Source organism: Drosophila miranda, chromosome XR (assembly GCF_003369915.1).
Source record: "Drosophila miranda strain MSH22 chromosome XR, D.miranda_PacBio2.1, whole genome shotgun sequence".
Lineage (NCBI taxonomy): Eukaryota > Metazoa > Arthropoda > Insecta > Diptera > Drosophilidae > Drosophila > Drosophila miranda.
In genome coordinates this window covers 9,496,700-9,514,187 of record NC_046674.1, presented here as the reverse complement: position 1 = coordinate 9,514,187, position 17,488 = coordinate 9,496,700, and the positions used below count along the sequence as shown (strand labels likewise).

At 46.0% G+C, this 17,488-nt stretch overlaps 2 protein-coding genes across 2 annotated transcripts in view; one reads left to right on the top strand and one right to left on the bottom strand.

Annotated features, from left to right (window-relative positions):
- The window catches only part of LOC108151145 (elongation factor-like GTPase 1), an 84,817-nt gene that overhangs the window by 57,003 nt on the left and 10,326 nt on the right, over positions 1-17,488 (top strand). The gene's annotated exons all lie outside the window — the stretch shown is intronic.
- LOC108151152 (protein giant-lens) lies at positions 1,211-16,200 on the bottom strand. The gene is made up of 4 exons (XM_017279577.2): positions 15,115-16,200; positions 2,837-3,447; positions 2,600-2,771; positions 1,211-2,527 (listed from the first exon to the last, which is right to left on the bottom strand). The coding sequence occupies exons 1-4, from the start codon at positions 15,553-15,555 to the stop codon at positions 2,315-2,317; spliced, it is 1,437 nt and encodes a 478-aa protein (XP_017135066.1). The 5' UTR covers positions 15,556-16,200; the 3' UTR covers positions 1,211-2,314.

Sequence of the window (17,488 nt, the reverse complement as noted above, 5' to 3'; positions counted from 1 at the left end):
AAAGCCATAAAAAAGTACGTACTCTGCTTGTTTTTTTTTTTATGATTTACTTTGTGTTTTTTTTCGCACTTTTTTCCAGCACCTTTCTTTCTTTCTTGGTGGCGTTCCAAAGAAATGTACTTTTTCTTTTATATGCATAATTCTTGATAATTTTTGTGTGAGGTTTTTATGGATTGTCGTTAATTGAATTTGTGGCAAGGTAACACCACATCAGAGGCAGAGGCACAGGCACAGGCCCTCCGTTTGCTCCCGGTTTTTGTGGCAGCTGCTTTCTAATCAACATTGCTCCAATGATTTGCGTTTTCAGCTGCTTAAAGCTCGGACGTTGATTCTGATTTGGATTCTGGTTCAGTTTCTGGTTATGTGGCTGCTTCTGCTTTAGTTTTAATTGTTTTTGCTTCAGCAGCGTTTAGAGAAAGAGGAAGCAACAGCATCGGAGGCAGTGCCACAGCGCCTGCCTCCCGATATGCCTTGCCTCCTCCTCCTACTCCTCTCTGCTTGAATAATTACGACAGAGCAGAAGAGGAGCAGATCCGAGGCATGTCATGGCAATTTGGTCAAGAATTAAAGCAGCAAATGCTCGTATACACAGTTCTATAATTTTGCTGCCATTAGCTTCCAATGTAATTTTATAGCTTTATAATTGGTTTCTTTTTTTCGGTCAGAGAGTTGAGAGTAGTTTTCCTTGTGTTTGCATTTGCATTTGCTTGTTGTGGCTGTTTTCTTCGGGATTTCCATTTGTGATTTCAATTTGATTTTAATGGACTGGCAATCGAACGGGTTTTAATGGCTTCTAACTTGTTGCGTATCCAAAATATTCCTCAAATGGAAAGATTTCAATTAAAATTTGTTGATACTTTTATATATTTTTGTATACATTAGTTACATGAATGTTCTCCGACTATCTACCTAATCGTTACCTTACACAGTTTTAGAAGCACTGTGATAGTTCCGCAGCCGCATTAAGAAGCAGCCCGATGGTATGCAATGAAAATAGCACTACCGCGAGGACTTAAATATTCAGCCCCAAAAGTATGCAACAACTTTAGCCTTGCTCAGTATGTAAAACACATGTAGACTTGCATGTAGAAGCCATGTAGCAATGATCCACAAGTTTTTCCATAGAATCCATAGAAAACAATCCCAATATCTAAATTAAATTCAAAAGATATGTACCTTAACGAAACCCTGAATAAAAAACATTTATGTATTAAATCTGATTATGTTTTTTGTCATAAATTAAAGTTTATTCTTGCCTTTTTACAACATTTCAAACACAAATCTCGCACATTTTTCGTTGCTCGTTTTTTTTTTTGTTTTTCTTGATACAAATAAATCTTTACAAATTATATAGAAAAAGTGTGGATCAGAGGGGACGAGGAGAGGCGTCAATATACGATGTGCATACAGATATACATATATAAAAAAAAAGTGATTACATGGTTTTTCTTTAAAGAAGGGATGATAGCATAGTAGAAGCCTTTGTGCAATTTCTAAATTAATTTCATATTTTCGCACACAAAAATTTAACTCTCAGCTGCCAGAGTTGCCACAGTTTCAAACTGTCTATGAATTATGCAATAGAATGGACATGTATCCCTAAGATACAAACCCCTACTCTTTTGGCACACACCCACATCCACATTTCCGGTCTCCCTTGCTCTTTATGCTCCTTTGCTCTGTTGCTCTTTGAAGTTTAAATTATATCGGAAACTGTGCTTTAGTTATACATTTTCATATATATATAAAGTATATACAATTTATGCGATGCGATGCGATGCGGGATAATTACGAGTATAGTTTGTTGCTATTTTACATATACATACGAGGAGGGTGCGGTGCGACCCGACCCGACCCGACCCTCTTCTGGTTCTTTCTTCCTTTTTCTGTCCATAAATATTCATTACAAATTATTTGTATAACAAACTTTCCGACTCTTAAAACTAATTAAATATTTATATCATACGAAAAAAAAAAAAAAAAAACACACGCTACGCTTCCTTCCTTTCGTTTCCGTCCTTCCTTTCGTCCTTCCACAAAGAACTTTACACATTCGCGAATATCTTTTGTAATTGAATTTTTAGTTTTAAGTTTTTCTTTCATTTTCTTTCATTTTAGTTGGTATTTTGGCGAGACTCAATTGGCTCAGTCGATATGGTATCTATATATAGTAGCTGCTACTCCTGGCTTCTTCCTTTACAATGGTTTTGTGTGTGTGTGTGTGTGTGTCTGTGTGTTGGGGTGTGTGTGTGTGGCTGTGGGTGTGGAATGATCCCATCGATCCTTGGGGCAGGGAATTCCTGGGCTGGGCTCCTCAATCGTTTGCCATGCAATACCCCGAATATGTCTGTATGTTGTCCTCCAGGAAACTCTCTCCGGCTATGACCCCCGACTGCGTATGGTGGCTGGGGCAGCGGTGTCCCTTGGGGCACTGGCAGAGCGAGTTGATGTTCACTTCGTCGAGGAACTCCTGCCGCTTCCGCACCGTGAAAAGCTTGCAGGGCTGCTTCCTCTGGCATCGAAGGCGCTGTTCAAAGAGAACGGAATGGAATGCTTAGAAGAGACACATATATTTTCAAATGGGGCTACTGGATCTTACCGTCAGAGGAGAGCAGGCAAAGAGATATCGATAGCCGGGACTGCCATCGCCTATGGGTTCCCTCTTCGTGAGGTACGTCACCGAGTTCCTGGGACACCGACAGTGGACCACCTGCTCGGTGACATTCGCCTCCGCTGCCGTGGTCAGTGTCCAAGTGTAGTCCCGAAAGTGTCTGTGGAGAAAGATCGATAGGGATTAATAGAGATTCCTGCCAGTGGGAGATCTCGTTGGACTCACTTGCACACGGGCAATTTGTGGACTGGCTGGCACATCTTGTAGTGGCGCGTCTTGTCCGCTATGGTGTGGCCATCCTCGACGCCCAGGCTGCTGGGACAGCCGCCAATGTAGCTGGTGGGGGCCGCCTCCTTCAAGCCCCGATGCCCCGAGTGCCGCATGTGAGCGGATACTCGTGGGGGGTACTCGTTGTCCTCCACTTCTGCGTAGGGGGACGAGGGCAGGGCATCGTTGTAGTCTGGCGACTGATCGATGTGATCCAGATCCAGATCATTCTCGTAGACGGCCCCCAGCTTCTGCATGAGCTTCTTCATGTGCATGCTCTCGAACTTCTTGTCCTGGAACTTGCCCATGAGCATTCGCTTCAGCTGGAGCATCTCCATGTCGTAGTAGCTCCTGTACTTGGAGCCGCCATCCATGGCGGAGCCACCGGAGCCGAAGCCGGAGCCGGAGCCACCCACCTGGTGGCTGTGATGGCTGTGCAGGATCACATTGTTGGGCAGGCGATTCGACTCCGGGCAGCGGCACTGGCGCTCGATCCACGGGGTCTCGTACAGATCGATCTTGGAGCAGACGGCATTCGGCGCACAAACGGGCAGATCATCCTCAGAGTCCTGCAAAAGGGATGAGGATTGCGTGGGTTAGAGATTGTTAACATTCACTCGGGATTCGGGGTTCAGGATTCACGATTCGGGACTCATTGAATTGGTGAATGAATAAAAATAAACGACGCTCTGAATGGCTGAATGTGAATGTCCTACCCGAAAAGTTTCACTGTCAACAGAGTCCTTTCTTTGGCCACTCGGCGACTTGATTAACATAACTACAAGGACTCAATAGCTCTCTGAAGGCATCCTTCGGCTCTTGTTTGCTTTTGTTGAGGGGTTCGGGTGCGGGTTCAGAGGATGTTCGGCATTTCATTAATTGAATTCTCTCCAGAACAGGACGAAAACAGTCCCAAAAGTTCGTCCAGGTTGTTTGCTTAATCCCCCGGCCAATAAAAACTTATGTGTTGTGTCGTCGTCCTGCATGCAGGCAGGCAGACAGGCAGACAGGCAGGACATGCCATCAAATCCAACTACCACACTGTTGAGGAGACGACACAAGACACTCTCGAGGCAGGGTCCTTTTCCTGCTACTACTCGTATCGTTCGATTTTATTTTATTGTAAGTGACTCTCGAACGGCGCAGAAACGACAGGTTTCCCAATGAAATTATCGAAAGCAATCAATTTTTTAAGTGGAACTCTGTCGCACCCCCCTCCTCCATTTGGCGGTGGCACATCCCTTCCATGGTTTTCCTATTCTTGAGGGTTTTTGTTTGGTTTCAATTTCATTTTCTGCGTCTCGTCTGCGTTTTTGATTTTTATTCAAATTATTCCATTATTTTTTCGGGGTTTCGATTCGGTGTTTTGGGAATCCCTAACTAACGCTGCACCTGCCGGCTGTGCTACCTGAGAAGAGGGCACTGGGCTTAGGGTCAATCCATGGCTTTGGTTTGGTTTCGTTCCTTCTGCTCCTGCTCCTGCTCCTGCTACTCCCGCTCCTGCTATGGCAAACCGGAAGTCCGGAAGTGATTTAGTGCAAGGCGGCGGCTCAACTGATGGACTGACGGAAGTAAGTGCGCACACATTGAAAAGGGATTAGCCTCGAGTCTGTGGCAGGGGCAGGGGCACTGGCAGGGGCAGTGCCAGTGGCAGGGGCAGTGCCAGTGTCAGTGGCAGGGGACACCGGAAGTAGGTTAAAGCCAGGAAGAAAACAGGTTCTGCTTCTCTGTTTCTCTGTCCCCTGACCTTTTACCTTTTTGCTCAATTGAGCAGCAGCTCAATCGCTCTCTTTCTCCCTCTCTCCATCTCTCTGTCCCCGTCTCTTCCGGAAGTAGTCTGTCTGCCTTCCTTGTTCCTGTTTCTCTTTCTGTTTCTATTTCTCGCTCTCCTCTTTATTAGTTTTATTTACTTCCTGAATTTGTTGTTCCGCTGCTGCTGCTTCCTTTTTCTCATTTGTTTTCTTTGGACTCCTCTGCTCGCCTCTCCACTCCACTCCTCTCCTCACCACTCCATTCTGGTTCTGGTTCTGTTTCTGTCCTTCCTCCGATTCCCACGCATTTTTGACCTACTTTCTGGTGGAGGCAGGCAGGCTACAGTACAGCACCTGCCTTTTTTGGGGCATGTCCTTCCTGCTGCACAAGTCCTTAACCCTTTCTTCACTGTTCTCTGTTCTCTGTTGTGTGTGTCCTCTCTGTTCCCTCGCTTTTGGATTATTCATATTTCAAGCAGAAGCAGAAGCTTCTGCAGGCATTGCTGAGATTCCTTTAAGGGAGGATCTACCCCCAGGATATGGCAGGATATGCCCCCTTGCTCTCTCTCTCTCACCCCTTAAGCAGCGTGAGAAATTCTTTGAAATTCGAGCATGTTTATTGAGATTTCTGGAGAGAAGGAGCAGGAGGAAGGTCTCTTCTGGGTCTCTGCGTTTCTTGTGTGCTGTGTTGTCGATGGTGGGAGGGAGGGGGGATATGGCACTTCAAAGACACAACAACACACATCACCGTTATACTTTTTTACATATCTCTTAGAGAGGGGGAGAGGGAGAGAAATGCTTCATCGACATTCCATTGGCATTCGCTCATTCGCTCACGAGATGAAGAGGTGGGGCATGGCATGGATTGGAGTAGGGCCACAGATACACAGATACAGATCCACAGATAAACAACAGAATGAAGCACGAAAGTTTCTACAGAACCAACAACAGCAACAACAACAAGAAGAAGAAGAAGAAGAAGCTCTGAAAAGTAGTAAAAGTTTTGCTCAAGCAAAAAGCCGAAAGAAAACAAAAGACGGAAAACACGAGGGGAGAGCCACCGGATTTCCGGTTTAACAGCTCCCCAAAAAAAAAAAAAAAAAAAAAAACCAAGCAAAGGGAGAGGCGAGGAGTCAGCGGAAAGAAGCAGAGAGCGAGAGAGAGATAGAGATAGAGATAGAGAGGGGGGGCAGCAAGCGAAGCTGCTGCTGCTGCCACACTTTATAATTTGCTCGATCTCCATCCACAGCACGCGTGTGGGGCACAAACACAGAACGCCGAACACACACCCAGACGGAGAGAAAGGAGACAACAATTAGCTTCATGTGTCAAAGTGCAGTGCAAACGGAAGTTGAGAACGCGCCACAGACAATGAAAGAGTTGCCGTTGCCCTCTGCCCCCTGTGCCACTGTGCCCCTTGGCCCTCTGTCCTGTGTTCTCTGCCCCAAACAACAGCTGGACCTTGTTTCTCATATGTACAATATGTATGCAACGTGCAACGTGAGGCGGCAAGCATTGAAGAACTTTTCGACTTTTGTTTTCAATGGAAAGCCGCTGACTGACACCCCACTACCCACCGCACACCCCACACCCCACAACCCACACCCCACACCACGAGAGAGCCAAGCGGGAATCAGTGAAAAGAGAGGAGAGTGGGAGATCCAGCAGCCAGGCCAGCCAGCTCTTTAATTGAATCACAATTAACCCCAGCACACCACAGAGGGCTACGGGGGGCGGAGACGGTGGTGGAGAGTGTAAGACTCCCCAATGGCATTCTTGTGGCTACTTCGAGCCTCATTGTTGTCATGCCTCATGGGGCTGCATGAATGCGCGTTGGAATGTCACGCAACGGAAGTGAGCAAAACTCTTGCCAGAAGTTCGAGGGGTAGCCGCCCCGGGGGGCGGAAGAGGAGTCTGTGGAGAGCTCTCGGGGAAAGCTGGAGAGCACTATGGAGAACCGAGATCCGACATAGACATGGGGCAGAACTTGCGAGAATGACTTACAGAATCTGCTCTAAATGGAGAATAGTAGTACTTGTTCCCAGGGAATAATCTACACAAAGATGCACCTGCTGCTGCTGCTGCTGCTGCTGCTTCCCCTATCAATAACCGAAGAGAATCGAAAGGACAATCAATGGGACATAAATTTCCCAACAGAAAGCGGAAGATGCTCTAAAGAGCAGCAACAGTTGGTTGAGGCATGGTTTTCCCCCTGCCCCCCCCCGGGTATATCCCTATCTCTGGGGTTTGGGTTCCCATGAGGGCGTTGACGCACAGGCACAGGCACACGCACACCACGATCAACGTCCGGGGGAAAATAGACGATTTTTTCCCGTGTATGCAGCATGCAGCAGCATGTGCGTGTGCGTGTGCGTGTGCGTGTGTGCAACCGTTAGATGATGATGCTGCTGCTGGTGGCAGCAGCCTGCCGCCTGCCACAAGTGTGTTGCACCACTACCTGATGATGCTGCCGCCTGCCCATGCCCATGCCCCTCTGCCTCTCTGTGTTATCTTTTGTCTGTGCGTTAATGATTTTTCTATACATTTCCTTTTCACATTGTTTTTTTTCCTTGGTTTTTTGTTAGAGACAGACAGAGAGCGAGAGAGAGAGAGAGAGGGAGAGAGGGAGAGAATTATGCAATCTGGCGTCGTCATGTGGCAGAAAGTAAGCGGAAGTATGCCCTGGCCCTGGTATGGTCATCTCTCATCCCAATAATACTGCATAACATATTTCTTGCGATGGTTTCGTTTCCTCTGCTGTTTACACGAAAATTCAATTAAAAATTGTTAGAAACGGAAGTGGAAGAGGCAGCAGCACCACCGCCAGAGCCACCAGAGGTAGTGGCTGTGGAAGAAGCCGCTTGCTGCGGAAGTAACACGGAAGTTGTTAGGTCACTCTTCATCTTCATCATCATCCGAGTAAGTCCCACAGAATTCCAATGAAAACTCTCATAGAGAAGGGGCAGAGAGAGAGCGTACGGAAGGGAGCGGCATCCGATAGCCGGAAGTAGAAAAGATTTTGTTCCTCACAAAAATAAGAAAAAACTCAAGAAAATACTTTGCATAGATTTCAGAGATTTCACATCCCAGATCCCAGATTGAAGCAATCGAAGAGGAATCGCCTCGAGTAATGAACGACCACAGACGACAGACGACAGACTCGTGGAGACCAGACCCCGTGCCACTTTTGCTTGCTGATTTCCAGCTCTCTCGCTGCCTCGCCTTAACGGAAGCATGCCCCGCCACCGCCACCGCCACCGAGGGAGAGAGAGAGCAAGAGAAAGAGAGAAAAAAACATTTTCATTCATAAAAAAGCAGAAATTCCAAAAGGAAGCAACGCAAAAGTCAAACAGACAGCAGAATTTACAAGAATGTTGAATGGCCAAAGGGGAAAGGGAGTTACCGAAGTGGGGAATACCCTGGGAATTATATTTGAGAGGCTTTACTTGAGAACTTACGAGATTTAGAGCAAATTGAGAGTGAAACATAACAAAGGACTGATTTGCAGACAAATTTATAGATTTTTTGAATCCTTTTGGATGGTTTTTCCACATAAATCTATGGAATATTTCGCAGATTACTACCTTTTACGCTCCCTCACAGCCGAGGAAGCCATAAAGGTGGATCCCACTCCTGCCCTTCCCCAAGGCAAACTCCTTTGGGAACTCGTAATACTCCTCTCCGAAAGTCAAGGATTGTGGAGGGTATTTATCTGTGAAACTGGTTTGTCTCCGGCAAAAGCCAGCCAATTGCTGCAGCTGAACAGGCAACAGGCAACAGCCACCAACAACAAACAACAAGCTACATGCAACATGCAACAGCAACTTCCCCCTGTGGTTATGGTGGTGGTGGCTGCCGCTTGATTTTTGCGTAGCTTGTTGATCGTCACAATTAATGATCGTCTACGCACCACACGGACATCCACAAACCACATCCACATCCTCGCCTCAGCTTCAGCCTCTGCCTCGTACTCCAAACCACAATCATTCTCAGCTGCTGTTGCTTTTGCTGCCACAACGAAACGGAAAAAAGTAATTCATTCATTCATTCATTCATTGAGCAGCCACAAACATCGTGGCATAGTTGTTTGTGGCCTTTTTTGCTGATGCTGCTGCTGCTGCTGCTTTCTGGCCTTCTGGCAATTGTTGCTTTGGCCAAAAACAACAGCAACAGCAAACAAAATACAACCGCAAAATGTTGGCTAACGAAGGGGTGGCTAGGGGGATGGGAGGAGGCTACAAACATGTTGCCGCAGCAACTTGCGGCCTCTGATGCTGCCTCGCTGAAGCGCTTTTGCCTCCTTTTACGCGCTTGCCGCCAAATAAATAAAAAGCGGACAAAGGCGATTTTTATGAATGAATGAATGAGTGAGTGAATGTGCATGTGCATGTGAATGTGAATGTGTTGCTGCTGTGGCGTCTCTTGTTTTTGCAACAACAGCAACATGCGGGCAAAAACGCGCGTAAAACGCCAACAAAACGCTGGCAAGGCAACGGTTTTGTGTCGGATAATTACGATTGTTGCCTCCGTAAGCAGCCGCACCCCTGAGCTTCCACCTTCCTCTTCCACCATGAAAGGCAAACTCTTTGGATGCCCCTCCTCTGTGTCTCTTTCTCTCTTGTCTGCTGCATGCCCCCACCTTAAGAGGCGGGCAGGCGGTTGTTGTTTACTCAACGTCTGATGCTAGTGCTTGCTGCTGCCTCGTGAGTTTTTTTATGAATGAAAAAATACTCGTACAACAACCGCAGCGGCAGAAGAAAAACAGCAACAAGAAGACCAACAAAAACTATACCAACACCCAAGAATACAGAAAAGAACAACCATTCATTCATTCATGCCGTCATTCATTGAGCTTTTGCTTATTTTTATAGTTAATTCATAGTATATTTTTGTGCCACGCCATCGGTTTTGTTTATAAACAACAAATTGCGCCTTTGGTCACGTAATTAGCACACTTACACGATCCGATCCGAGATCTTTTGTTTGTGTGTGTGTGTGTGTGTGTGTGTGTGTGTGTGTGTGTATAAATACCCCACTCCCCACTGCCCACCCTCCCCTCCAGTGGGGGGTTCCGAACACAAATTGGAACGTGTCCATCAATAACTGTAACAAGGTCTCGGTCGGTCTTCTCTCGGTCTTTGGTCTCTCTTCACTTCTCTTGGCCATTAAAAGCGGAAATGATCCAAACCACATTTCCGCCATTGGGAGAAAAGTTTCCACCAAGTGGCACACAAAAGCCAATACAACAACAACAACAACAAAAACAACAGAAGCCAACAATGAGATCAACTAACCGAACAGAGATCTACAGATCAAGAGATCTATCTATCTACAGATCGTATACAAGTGTATTTCGGATTCGCTGGAAAGTATATCCAAAGATTATGTACAAGGAGGAAGCAGGAAGCATTTGTGGCATTTTCTAAATAACAGAAACTGCGTACATACGGATTCAAGATCAGCTGAAGGAAAATAAAGCATTTGCTTCCTTAAGGAAGAAGGAAGCATTCTGAGGATCTATAATGTGTAAAATGCACAAAGAATACTCGATTAGAGGCAGAGCTCTTTGTCAAGGAAAGCATTCTAGAGGCAAAGATATCTAGAGATGAGCAGATAATGTATTTGTCGAGAGTACAAGATTATGTGGAAGCAAAAAGAACTGCTAGATCTTCAAGGTATAGAAATAAAGTATAGATGTTTTAGATTCTACCTACAGCAATCCCTTAAAGGTAAAGCTAAAGACGGATAGGATTCCCTAGAATAAGAATCATACATTTAAGAGCTGTCTTTCAGAGATACTCCCAAACTGCCAACAAAATAGAACTCTCCCATGAGGAACCCTCTGCCAAATCTCAGCTTAGAGTATTCCCCGGCTCGACCTGCTCCAGCTGCCTTTCTGCTTTTTTCTTCTTTTTTTTTTTGTTATTTCATATAAGAGACATATGTATGTATACGCTGTATAGTATACATATATGTATGTACATGTATAGTACGTATGTATATATAGTATTGTATCTATAAAAGTTGACTTGGCGCGCGCGCGCCAGCAACAAAGTATATATTTGTTGTAGAAGCCCGAAGTCCGAAGAAGCAGCGAGGGGGGGGCAAAAGTGGGCAAACTAGTTTTTTGGTATCCGAGCATCCGTTGGATCGGTTCGGATCGGATCGGTGGGGCTCAGGTTGTAGATTGTTGTTGCTGCTGTTGCTTTGAGGCATTTTTCTCAATGGAGCTGCCTCTCAGATTGTAGACTTGGGCATTTTTTTAGGTGAATAATTGCGGTATGTTATTTTTTATGCAAATATTTCGTATACGAGTGGAGTATATGTGTACGTGTGTGTGTGTGTGTGTAGATGTCTGTGGCATCCAGACACACTTAACCGATATATATTTATATATGGCCATTGTTGTTGTTGTGGATCTTGATGTCTACTCTCTTTCAGTATTTGTTTGATATTTTTTTATGATTATTTTTGGTTTTTTTTTTCTTTCTGTTGGCCTTTGGATTCACATTGAATAATTTCTATTTTTAGCATAAAGTGGAGAGTGGCAGAAGGGAGGGAGGGAGGTAAGGCAGCTAGGGAGGGGGGCAAACATAAATTGAAATTATGAAAACATGATATGCGCGAATCAAGGGAACACCGATTCGATTATGGGATTAAACATGATTTTTTTTTGTTTTTTTTTTCAGAATAAATGAGCGATCATAGATCGACGCGAAGTTTCATTGAAAAAGGAAGAATTCTCATAATTGTAACAACTAATGTCTTTTAATTTGAGGATCATTGATTGTTGCACAGATCTAAGAGATCATTGTGAAGATCCATTCGGGAGAAATTCTGATCATTAGATATTCCCAGAATCCCCCGGAAGAAACTAGAGAGAAGATCTCTATCGATCAATTAGCGATCGCATGTACTACAGCAATTCATTCACAAGAATCGAATCGAATCGAAGGGGAGAGTTGAGATCCCATTATGAACGGGCGGTTTCATTCACAAGATTCAACGGATCGGCCCAATCGGCTATCGGCCAAAGAATTGATTATTTCTGTGAATGGAAAAATACTCGTGTGAATAAATTGACTCGTACTGAATGGCAGATCAATGATCAAGCTGAAAACTAGTTCCAATCGAAAGATACAAATTGTGGCAAGCAGGCTCGTATCTCGCATCCGATGGATTAGCATAAAGATGCCATAAATTGCCATCAAGGGTGTGGTTCGGTTCGGCTCGATTCGATCTCATAGATTGATAGATATTCGATTGCAAAACCCCTGCATTAAGTATACGCACTGAAGGCCCTACCAAAGAAACACACAAACAGCTAAGAAAAGGTTTTGCTGTGGCCTAAAAAGCATTTTCACACCTGGCTGCATTCAACGCCCACCGAATCCCACAGAATCTTAACGTGGCCAAGACCCCAGACCCCAGGCAGAGAGGAAGGAAAGGAAAAGAGTTGTGCTTGTGTTTGTGTTTGTGGCACGCTTGATTTGTTTATGCATTTCCCAGTCAATTGGAATTTGTGGCATCGGTTGCCGTCTGAGAATCCCCCTTCACCTATCCAATGCTTCTCCATCCACTTTTGGCCATGCCACGCGCATGCCACTCCATCGACTTCGACTTCGACATCGACATCGAGTTGTTTAGGCCAAATATGCGTGGCTGATGGCTGATGGCCGATGCCTGATCTGTTTGTATATGGCCAACAAATTGCTGTGGCAGCGATGCTTGTAGCTGTTCTGTTGTTTGGCTTTGCTTTGCCCATTCATACATGGCATTCGAGGCGTTCGCTCATTCATTCATTCACCCGTTCATTCATGGATTGACTTGCTCAGCGATGCGAGAAGCTGACGTCGTTGCTCATCCAGCGTTTACGTTTCCATTCATTCATTCGTTCATTCGCTTGGTCTGCACATGCTGCCCCTTTCCCCTTTCCCCGCCCTACCCCTACCCTCTACTCACACACTTCTACTCCCCTCCCTTGCCCCAGCTCTGCACCCCTTTTATCCATCAGGCACACCATTATCATCATCATCATCATCGGCATCGTAGTCGTCGTCGTCGTCGTCGTCGTGGTCGTATTTCATTCATGAATTTTCTTTCATTCAGCTTTGGCCTCACTCCTCAACTCCCTCCCCACTTCTTTCTCCCTCTCTATGCCTCTCTCTCTCTCTTTCACTCTTGTTCTATCTCTCTGTCTCTCTTTGTGTGTTGTTGTTGAAAACGTTTTTAAATACCGGAACTGAATGTTTAGCGCTTTTAAGCATGGGAACTTTTTGTTTTCTTTCATTCAACTTTTCTCTCTGCACCCAACCTCCTTCCCCTTCCACTTCCACGTCCCCTTCCTCCTCGCTCTATCTCTATTTCTCCCTCTCTCTCTTTGCCTTTTGTGGATCTCTATTCCGTTCCGTTCTCGTATAAGGCATCGTTTTTTTTTTTTTTTTTTTTTTTATTGCAAGTTTCCAAACAACAGGAATCTCTCTTCTGGATTCTATTTTAGGTGTTTTTTTTTTGTTTTTTTTTATATGCGATCCAAAAATTTATTGCAGACATTTGGATTTAAAAATTTATGGGCCAAAGATCAGATCAGAGGTAGGAGGAGGAGAAGGACGGGGATCTAAAGAGCACTAGAAGGGTAGATCAGCTGTGGTGTGAATGAACGATGGATAGATCGTGATGCTAGACAAGGTGGTAAGAATCCGTGTGATTTCCTTGCTCATTCATTCTGAAAATCCCCATAAAGAATCCCTCATGGCTCCCTATGGCTCTTTAATCTCTGTTTTCCGTACAGGGTATCCCAAAGTCGTACTTGTAGCATTCGTAGCCCCATTTCTGCCTTGTTTATACTGTCAATATTTTCCTTTTGATTGCTGTTGATATTTCACGCCTTGGCCCCATGGGCAACAACAACAGCCAGACAACGACTTTAGGGAGTGTTTTTTGTCATATGACATTAGACATAATAGATATCTGATACATGATATATGTCCCTCTCTCTCTCTCTCTCTCTCTGTCTATCTGCCAAACGCTTGATTTATGGCCAAAGAATGAGGCAAACAATAGTCCCCGACTTGACCTATGATCCAGAATTCAGAATTCCGAATTCAGAATCCAGAATTCGCATTGTAATGGATTTCATTGGAAAGATGAAAGATCTCAATCGCTGAGGAGGGATACTCGCACGATCTGTTCTGAGCCGTTCTGATGCTCTGATGCTCTGATGTGACGTGATGGGTGGTTCCGGGCTTAGCATTAAAACGGTTCTTAGTCATGCTTTCGGGGTTTGGGGTTCGGGGCAACAGCATTGAACTCTTGACCCGCTCTTGTTGGCTAATTGGTTTAGGGTATATCGGGTACCGCAATTGCGAGTGCTCTCCGAGTCCCCGATCTTCGACTTTAATTAATCAAATGCTACGACTACGAAGCAGCAGCAGTGGCAGCAGCAATGCTCGGATCAGAGTCAGAGTCAGATCTCTGCTGGTCGGGGGCTGCAAACAACTTTCATTTTTCATCTAGAGCGAGTGCGAGTGCGAGTGCTAGTGTACTGCTGCTCGTATCTGCTGCAATTAAATGTGCCATATGCGTGCCACCGATCGAAGCAGCAGCAGCAGCAGTAGCGTATGGGCAGCGCCTATATAGTAGCTTTGGCTTTGGTGGGTGTCAAGTGTAATGTTTAATGTGTAATGGGGTATAGGGCGGCAGCTAAATATAGCCAAGCCCCGGAGTTGGGGTTAGTCTCTCTCTCTCTCTGTCTACCTCTACCTCTGCCTCTATCTCTGTCTCTATCTCTTTCAATATACGATCTATACGACTATAGTGGGGGAACCCAGCCCAAAAAAAGTTGCATTGCAAAACCTGATGTTGCGCTGTGGCGTTGCTGTTGCTGTTGTTTTTGCCATCGTTGCCGTTGATACTTATTGCTGGCGTGGGCAACTTACAAATGGCAACAGCTACGGCAACAGCAACAGCAACAACAACAACCAGTTGACTGGAGGCAAGCCGTTGAGCAGGTGTCTGCTGCTGCTGCTGCTGACGACGTTACCTGCATTATGCAACCTGCCATTGCCAGTCGTTGCTGTTGTTGCTTTTGTTGCTTTTGCATAGATCAATACAAAATAGCAAGAAAGATACATACCCTTTAGATGGTTAGATACCCTTGCAGATACATAAGTTGTACGGGGGGACTAAGGTGGGATTGGGGTGGGATTATCTTTAGCCATAGCTTCGACTTGTACATATATTCTATCTGCTTTACAAGGAAGGATCAGATCAGTGTTTCTGGTCTGCAAACATCTCTTCAGGCATACTCTTAAAGAGTATCCGAAGAACATGTTGCAGCAGCACTACCATTCCCATTCCCACTACCACTACCCCGACCACGACCACTAGCTCTAGCAATAGCTATTAGCCAGGCCAATGCCAGCTTGAATATCTATCTAGGTTTAATAATTATTTGATTAGGTATTCTTGGATTCAATCACTCACCCCCACTTGGTAGAGTATGCGCAGGTCCTTCTCCTTGTGGCCGTGTTTGCTGTTGGCCAAACGATGTTGCTGCTGCTGTTTCTGCAACATTTGACGTGCCTTCCGTCGGGACTCGGCCAAGTCCTGCTGCTGTTGTTGCTGTTGCTGCTTTTGCTGCTGTTTTTCCTTCTGCTGAAGGTCTGGCGGTGCTGCTGAGATGCTCACTACAGTTAGTGGCTCTGTGGCAGGCTTGGGCGTGCTGCTACTGCTGCTGCTGCTGCTGGTGGAGAGTGTTGCTTTTGTTGCAACATCTTTGGCATCGTAAATGGTGTACTCCAGGCTCTTGTGCGCCGCTGCCCCCGTGGCCGTGGTCGGCGTCAGTTCGTACACCTCGAGGGGGAGGCGCGTGCCCCGTGCGACCAGGGGCAGGAGGAGCAGCCACATGAATATTATTGAATGCATGATTCCCCGTTGTCGCTCTCTCCGTTTCTCTCTGTGTATTTTTTTTTTTGTTATGGTGTGGTTGTAATTGACACTCGATGGAAATCGTAATTGAAATTGAAATTGAATCAATTCAAAGCTGTCTCTTTCCCTTTCTTTCCTTCTCTGTCTCTGTTTCTGACTCTGTCTCTTTCGGATCAGATTTGCTGGTTGGACAGTTTGTGCCGCCAAGAACCTGGCCCCTGGCCCATGGGGCACAGACACAGATACAGAGTTACAGACACCACAGACACACTCTATCTATCGGTTGACTAAAAAAAAAAATCAGGTTTCGAATCGATCAATCGATTGAATGTCACTGCTTTTGAAACACTTTCTTGGTTTTATCGAACACTCGCGACATTTGATCCTCCTCTGATCCAATCCGATCTGTTCCGATCCGATCCGATCCTCACTCTCTTGCAAGTTTCGTCTCTTTCGCTCGACTCTCGACTCCTGGCAAAGTCCTCGTCTTGGCTTCGCTCCTGCTCTTCGGTTTCTTTCGTTTCTGTACGGTTCGTTCTCAGTTCTGGCTCGTATTTCTTCTGTTCGTGGTATGGTATTCGTTTCTGTTCTGTTCGTCTGCTCGCGACCAATTCACTTTTCGAAGTGATCAAACGGAAAAACGAGCTGCTGCATGTCGGCGGTGTCGGTGCTTGTCGCTGCTTGCTTGCTTGCTTGTTTATTCAAGTCCGCTCACGAGAGCGGAGCGTGGAAGCATCAGAGACAGCGCGAGGGAGAGAGAGAGAGAGAGAGAGAGAGAGAGCAGAGCAGCGACGCGACGCAGGCAGGCCATGAATGAATGAACATGTTGTTCAGGGTATATTCAGTGGAAGGTAGGGCGGAACGGCTCTCAAGCTAGCCTCTTTCACTCTCTCTCTCTCTGGCATGCATTGAATGCAGTTTTATTGTTTTTAGTATCGGTCTTTTTATTCAGATCAATCCTCAATCTATGGAAGACGCTGGCGAGGTTTAAGGTACAGAGAGACAGCACTCTTTTCCCCATACCACACCTTAATCGACACTTGCCCATAACTTAATAGTTCCACTTATAAATATGCAACATTTATGAGAGCACTCTCTGGGAATGCCTTACCCTCCGCCCAGTGCACCTTGGCTGCAGCATCCATTTGATGCTGAATTTGCTGTAATGTCTTTGTATGTGTGTGTGATTATCTATGAGACCTGCCTGGCGGGGTGTCTCTGTGTGTGTGAGAGCGAGTGTAAGGTGTCTTTGGCTCCTGCTCTTGGCTCTTGGGCTCTTGGGCCCTTAGCCGGCTCTCGGCCTGCTCGCGTGCTTGGCTTGAGGAGGCCTCGAGGCCTCGGGTTGCTTTTGTTGCTTCCGTTGCATCCTTTTGGAGGTTTTTGCTGATGCCGCAGTCTTCTGCCACTGCCTCCGTCTCTGCCACTTTTTGTCATTTTTACTACGGCACCGGAAACTAATTCCTGCCCCGCAACGACTTTTACTCCACCCTTGCTGCTCCTCCCTGTCTCTCCATTCTGCCGCTTCTCTGGTTTCATGTTTATGCCTCATTCCTCGTAGCGCATGCCAAAAAAAACAAGAGAAAAATCAGAGAAAGACAGAGACAAGAGAAAGAGAGAGAGAGAGAGAGAGAGCGAGAGAGAAACGGGTCTCCGTCTCCAGCTTTGGAAGTTCAAGCGAAAAACGCGCGCGGTTCGGCAGAAAGCCCGCCAATTTTATGGGCCAAACCCGATAAGATTTCATTTGTTTACGAGTTACCTTGAGACGGAACCCAGACCCTGCCACTGCCACTCTGCCACAGTCCCAGCAACAGCCAGAACAGAACTCCAAGAAGAACTCCAAGAAGAACTCCAAGCTGAAAAGGCGGCCATTGTTGGTGGAGTGGCGTGGAGTGGAGTGGATTGAAGGGTTTCCCTTTTCCAATTCGATTTC

Excerpts from the sequence above, each read along its gene's own strand:
- LOC108151152 (XM_017279577.2), bottom strand. The coding sequence starts at position 15,555 with ATGCATTCAATAATATTCATGTGGCTGCTCCTCCTGCCCCTGGTCGCA. Across the intron at positions 2,772-2,836 it reads CACAAATTGCCCGTGTGCAA|ACACTTTCGGGACTACACTT; the intron begins GTGAGTCCAACG and ends CTTTCTCCACAG. Across the intron at positions 2,528-2,599 it reads TTGCCTGCTCTCCTCTGACG|CGCCTTCGATGCCAGAGGAA; the intron begins GTAAGATCCAGT and ends CTCTTTGAACAG.